Source organism: Ylistrum balloti, unplaced genomic scaffold, assembly GCF_031769215.1.
Source record: "Ylistrum balloti isolate Yb309-2 unplaced genomic scaffold, AGI_CSIRO_Ybal_v1 Utg370056, whole genome shotgun sequence".
Classification (NCBI taxonomy): Eukaryota; Metazoa; Mollusca; class Bivalvia; order Pectinida; family Pectinidae; genus Ylistrum; species Ylistrum balloti.
The window spans coordinates 481,082-487,120 of NW_026782106.1; the positions used below are offsets into that span (position 1 = coordinate 481,082).

The following is a 6,039-nucleotide window of genomic DNA, read 5'->3' on the forward strand; positions in this document are numbered from 1 at the left end:
CTTTAAATGGCTGACACACGACTGCTATGTTTGTTATTACTCTTTAGAAATGTTTACGGATTTTCTCGTCCCGATTGGTTCCCGATCAATTTTGCTGTTGATCTAGAAAAAATGGCTACACGGTAGCTTTTTTCGCAATCGGGAAAGCAAGCAAGCGAAAAGTGCCGAGGGTTCCCGATTGGCTTTTTTCGATGAAAAAAAGGTCATTTTCTTTCCGTCGGATATGCGTTCTGTCCGGCGATTAAATAGCCAAAGCTGGTTGCATGTAGTAATGAATGAATGAATGGATAGATGAATGAATTGACGGATTGCAGAACGAACTAACTAACAAATAATATTTATTTCCATCGTACAAAACATTACGTAACCCAGAAAAAATGGCTACACGCTTTTTCGATGCTTTATTTTACATATTAAAAAAAAAAGTTCATTTCGTAAAATGACTAAAGGAAATTGAAAAAAAAACGGAAAAGATTTACAATAGTTCATACCTCTGATTAAGCGAAACTTGCAAAAACTATTTGAATTTGAATTTTCATAAACTAATATTGCTTTCAACCTACTGAATAAGAAAATTCCTGAATCTGGAAACTAAAATCCTTAAAGTACGTGAGCGGAAATCCAGTTCTTAATTGTTTCCCTTTCTTGTTGAACATTGTGCATCTCCTTTTGTTAAAAAGTGATTCACCAAGTAAACTTTACACATAAGTAAAGCACACACCTAACCTGCTGTTTGGAAATATGAAACCTTCCCGGAAGGATTCTCGACAGACGGACGATTCCATTAAGCTTTCTGAGGGGTATGCGGAGGGCTCCACCAAAACACAGGGGTATCTGATTACAGAGCTGCTACTGTTGCTGACTAGCACGGCGATCGGAGGAGGGTGCAGACATTTTTTTTAACATTCTGACAATTGTAAGCCTTGACGATGTCTGTCAAACTTTATATGACGTCAGTGTCTCCAAACAGAAAGGTAAGTAAATATATGTTGTATATGTGATCAGGTGTTGAGGTATGCCGTTGTCTATGCACTGATAAAGGCGATAAGAAAAATGGAACTTTCTTTCATAAGTTTTGGTCTGAACCCACTTCCGGCATCCTGAGTCGGGTTACCAGTTGATATCTCTTAGTTATGGATGATGTCGAAGAAATTGGTCATCTGTTTCTGAAATTCGACACTGGCCGAAGTGATGTTTGGATGGTGAACCCGATAGAAGTCGGGGTCTGTTCAAGGGGAGGGGTCTAATGAAACGTGGATGCTAATTTTATATGTATAAGCATTTTTTGCCTATGGCCATATCTACTAAACTCGTATGTGATCAAGGCAACTGTTCATATCTACTCCAATAAACTCTAACTATCTATCCTCGATTTTATTGTCAACCGCGACCAGGACAAAAATACAACTGTGAGAAAGAGTGAAATCTCCTGTGGTATGATGACAACTATTATATTATGTAGGTTTAGAGGCTTGGTGTAATGTCTACGCCGGTAATATTATATTTAAGTATACGAATGTAATGTTTTACATGTAACATACATACTAAACGTTTTGACACCGGATGCAGAACACATTGTACTCAAATTGCATCAAATTTTTATATTGCTTAAATTTATTCGTAAAAAGTACCCTAAAAAATTACCTTCGAAGTGTCAATATAAAAGTTTGAATCAAATATTCAAAAAATGCAAACCAGTTACAAAGGGAAAAAAATTCGCTGCGTGATTGTTGATGCATCATAAACTGCCTCACCAGTATATGATGCATACATACAACTCATGGCTGCACTCGTCATTGAAAGCATGGTTAGCTTTGTCCAGAATGCTACATCTCATTATTCTGACATCCATAAACAGTTTTGTTTATAGTGAAGAGTGGTATTTCTACTGATAAATGTATATTTTTGAGATTTAAGAATTAACGTTAGGATGATATAAATACTATTGTTATGTATGGTATTGTTTATTACGGTAGATGTGATACAAGTTCGAACAAAGCCATATCAACTTACATAAAGATATACGCGTGAATTGAAAAAAACCACGTTTTTATATGGCTTCATCTACTTGTATACGTCATTTTTGCTGACCAAGGATTAACTCCCTTGGCTGGTAAAGACGGGACATAGAGTTAACTATATAAAAAATATTCTTTCTAGTACATACGCAAAATCTTACCACTTACTACTCACTCTCCCTATTAATTAAGTGTTTCAATTTGTCATAACATCAACATTTACAGTGAACTCCTGTTGGAAGTAATTTCTGAGGCTCGGCCATACATTTTGTGGAAGTCCCGGTTGAAACTTCATTCCGGATTTTTGACGGAATTGACAAGAATGTTGCGGTTGGTCAGCGCATTATCTTGACCATCCAATAATATCACTGTCAGATGCTCTCTGTTCCACTTCTCGTTTCTAATCAATTGTAGGATGACACTAGTGTAATTTGCAATTTTTGAAAGTTAAGCAACGCAGTCCTGACTGAGTCAGCTAAAAGAAATTTAACGTCCCCTCAACAGATAGGGTCTAGTATCTACGGACTTTAATTGATTACGACGAAGGGCATTTCATTGAACACTTGCTCGCAAAGATTATTCATATGATGACGTGTCGTGGTGGTAATTTGAAGAAGAAATGATCACTCTGTTTTTTTCCTTTCTTTAACACTAAACAGATGATGTGTTACGTATACAATTTCTGATGAACTGTTGGAATACTTGACCAACTCAACAATAGGAATTTATATCTGCTCACCAAATTATCATTTTTCCAGAAATAAATATTATTTACCATGTTTTCATTGAAACAATTAGGTATTGTCCTATTTGCAAAACGAAGGCCAAGCAAGGAGAATCTCTCTGTACAAATGTCTTGTTTACAGTACTAAAACAGCCTCTGATTTCCCTATCCAGATCTCCCAGAATACAAACCGAATCAAGCAAGTCCTTGGGAGTAAGAAAATCCCATTTGAGGAAATCGACCTGTACAAAAACCCAGAGAGTAGAAACGACATGGTGGAGAAAAGCGGAAATCCTGAAATATTACCCCCTCAACTCTTCAATGGAGACACCTATTGCGGTGTAAGTATTGTTTTATAATGACAGCGGGAATATCTAATTAAAAAAGGATGTTTCATTGTGAATCTCCGGAAAATACTACGACATGTACTGATTTTACTTTGGAAATAAGCTGCCAACGGGCAAGATATTGATAAATATACCTCATGCTTATTGTTTTGTCTTACGTTCTAAACTTATTTATAGGATGTGCCTGACATTTCTATTTATTGATTTTTGATAACTCAACCACATCCAACCTGGGGTATCCTGACACTAGACATGTTAAATATGTTTAAGGAAATTATTTTATATAAGCTTTAAGCTTATTTTCCCATCCCATACGTATTATAGATATGTGTTATATTGTTGATTATTGAATAATATATTGTTTGAACTAAATAAGTTTGAGAAATTAAGACAGTTACAAAACAAGAAGAAGATAATTACATTTCAACAGTGAAAAGGAAAGAAGTAAATATAAAAGGAATGAGTTGGTCTTTTTTTCAGAATTTCGAACAGTTTGACGACGCGTTAGAGGATGGTGTACTGTTGGAGTTTCTTCGCCTCAAGTGAAATATATGTATATATAGGGAAAAGATAAACAAATGTGTAGGTATAATTATTTATTATTGTGGACAAATCTAACACCCTTATTTGATCACTATCATTAAGGCTGTGTACAGACAACTCTCATTCTATCGGCTGATTAGTCCGTTATCGATGAGCTGATCAAAACAGGTAATAAAGGTCAAGTTCTGTAAATTTACGTTTCGATACGTTTTGTACAGTAATCATGACTTATCGTGAAGAAATACGTCGATTTTGTCAATTTACATACTACATTGACGTCATAATAAAATTGTGTTCATTTCGGAAAAAGTTTGATTAATGTATAGATAAGCATTATGGTTATATAATGTTTTATTGTATCAATATAAGAATGATATTGCGTTTTTATAAAACTTGAAAATGAAGGAATGTTGTCTTCTTTTGTCACATTACTATTCTCCTTGACTTTAGCAGTAGAAACTAGAAAACCAAACCGGAAAAAATGATAAATTGTCAGTGCTTCATACAGTTAACTGAATTAATATTTTACAGTTAGATGCTTGACTGGATGTTGAGAAAGGAGGAATGATTCAGCCCGAAGCATCACAACCATATCATCTATGTCTCGTTTAAATGTTGATCGGAGGTCTTCGGAAGTAGTCTACCGAGTGAGAAAGTGTGTACGTTTCGTAACGAATTTATCCGAACAGTGCCGACAATGCCCGATTGCTTCGTCACCAAGTTTTATACGACGTAACATAACTGAGATAAGAACTTTGAAGCAACCGTTCTGATGTAACGCCAGTTCCACATACATTCATGTCTTATGTTAATTATGTTTTGTCTGCCATGTCCTACAAATGTACAGAGATATTATATAAAACAGTGCTGAAGACATCAGGAGTTTTGTACGAAACATGTTGAACAAAAATTGTGATATTACGTCTCAATTCCTTCAATATCGTCAATGTATACACCACATTATTTCAAAGAAATTTCTTAAAACGCGACATTTTCCTGGACACTCTGTTTTATGTCATTGATACATTCTGCAGTTTCGTCAAAATATTAATTATTCGTTACAAATTCAGTATATCTGTGATTATAACAAAGTAAAACCAGCACTTTGGGCATATACATATGTAGAATGTGCATTTAAATTCTTACATATATATACATCCATACAAACTTTAAGTCAACTGATCAAAAGATAAATCGGATCGGAAAACTACCCTTCTCACTATACAGCAAAACATATTTATATGTGCTTTTAAATTGTATAATTTGTTTTTGTTTTTTTTTCTAAATTATTAATTATATATCATGACTAGACGCTTGATGAGTGAAATGAATATTGAAATATCGAAAGAGAACTAAGAATGATGTTTGTTAGCCCTGTTTATTTTGTTAACACGACATATACGTCTAAATCGTTCACGATTTGTAAATCTATATATTTGTACAGTAAGAATAGTTACACCTTTAGAAAATCGTGACACAGTAAAGGTTGGTTTTGTTCATGGTCCAAATTCGAAGTTTTACCAAAAAATAAAGCAAAATGGTGTATTTTAAACAAATTTTATGAAGCAGACTCTAGTTTCCTGCTTTTTATTGTTAACATAATTATTTATCGCGATTGTATTCCGTTCTCAAAAACAGCGAAAAATTAAAACTGTCTGGAATGATATTTACAGTACAAGGAAGGACAAAGACCATGGAAACAAGTCACATATATTGTATCGTGTGAATGTTTTCTCGATTTTTACTATGAAACTTTGTCTCCATTGCTATTATATACACCGATGCATATTTGATCAAATTATTCATGATTTATTAGTGGGAGCAAATTTATATCGAGAACAATTTAATTATATTTCACATCTAAGACGTGATGTGTATTTGTAAAATCGCTTATTTGTTATCTAAAATCACTGATATTATTTCAGAAATATGTCTGTAATCGTGTAACTCTAAATATTTGTTTTAATACCCTTTTAAATAAATGTGTTTTGTGCTAACAGTTTTGACGTGATCTTGTGACTTCATCGTAGGTCAAGTGAGAGGTCAGAAACAGATTCCTAGTGATTACGATGCCGAGATTCTGTTGTGTACACATAATGTAAAGATGTAACATTTCATCACAAGTTAAGAATTAAATGCAAGGTAGCCAATTAATAAGAAAGACTCGTACAGCAGTTTTGTCATTTAAGGATTTTTTTAGCTGACTTGGACCGAAGAGCCGAGTGAACTATAGGGATACCGCGGTGTCCGTCATCCGTCCGTCGTCTGTCAACATTTTCTACAAAATGCTACTTGTCATGAACGACTGAGGGGATTATGACTACGTTCGGTCAGAAGCATCTTTAGGGGAAGGGATTTTTTTTTATATAACTGGTCCCCAAAGAAAGGGCCGGAGGAGCAGGGCTCA

General features: G+C 34.5%; 1 protein-coding gene across 1 annotated transcript; it reads left to right on the forward strand.

Annotated features, from left to right (window-relative positions):
• The first annotated feature begins 873 nt into the window (after positions 1–873).
• On the forward strand, positions 874–5,631 carry LOC132549390 (SH3 domain-binding glutamic acid-rich-like protein 3). The gene is made up of 4 exons (XM_060213316.1): positions 874–974; positions 2,916–3,083; positions 3,570–3,671; positions 4,164–5,631. The coding sequence occupies exons 1-3, from the start codon at positions 930–932 to the stop codon at positions 3,633–3,635; spliced, it is 279 nt and encodes a 92-aa protein (XP_060069299.1). The 5' UTR covers positions 874–929; the 3' UTR covers positions 3,636–3,671; positions 4,164–5,631.
• Positions 5,632–6,039: the final 408 nt, after the last annotated feature.

What these genes read in the sequence shown, in the direction of transcription:
- LOC132549390 (XM_060213316.1), top strand. Translation starts at nt 930, where the DNA reads ATGTCTGTCAAACTTTATATGACGTCAGTGTCTCCAAACAGAAAG. An exon ending in CAGTGTCTCCAAACAGAAAG is followed by an intron (nt 975 to 2,915) that starts GTAAGTAAATAT and finishes TTCCCTATCCAG; the next exon opens with ATCTCCCAGAATACAAACCG. An exon ending in ATGGAGACACCTATTGCGGT is followed by an intron (nt 3,084 to 3,569) that starts GTAAGTATTGTT and finishes TCTTTTTTTCAG; the next exon opens with AATTTCGAACAGTTTGACGA.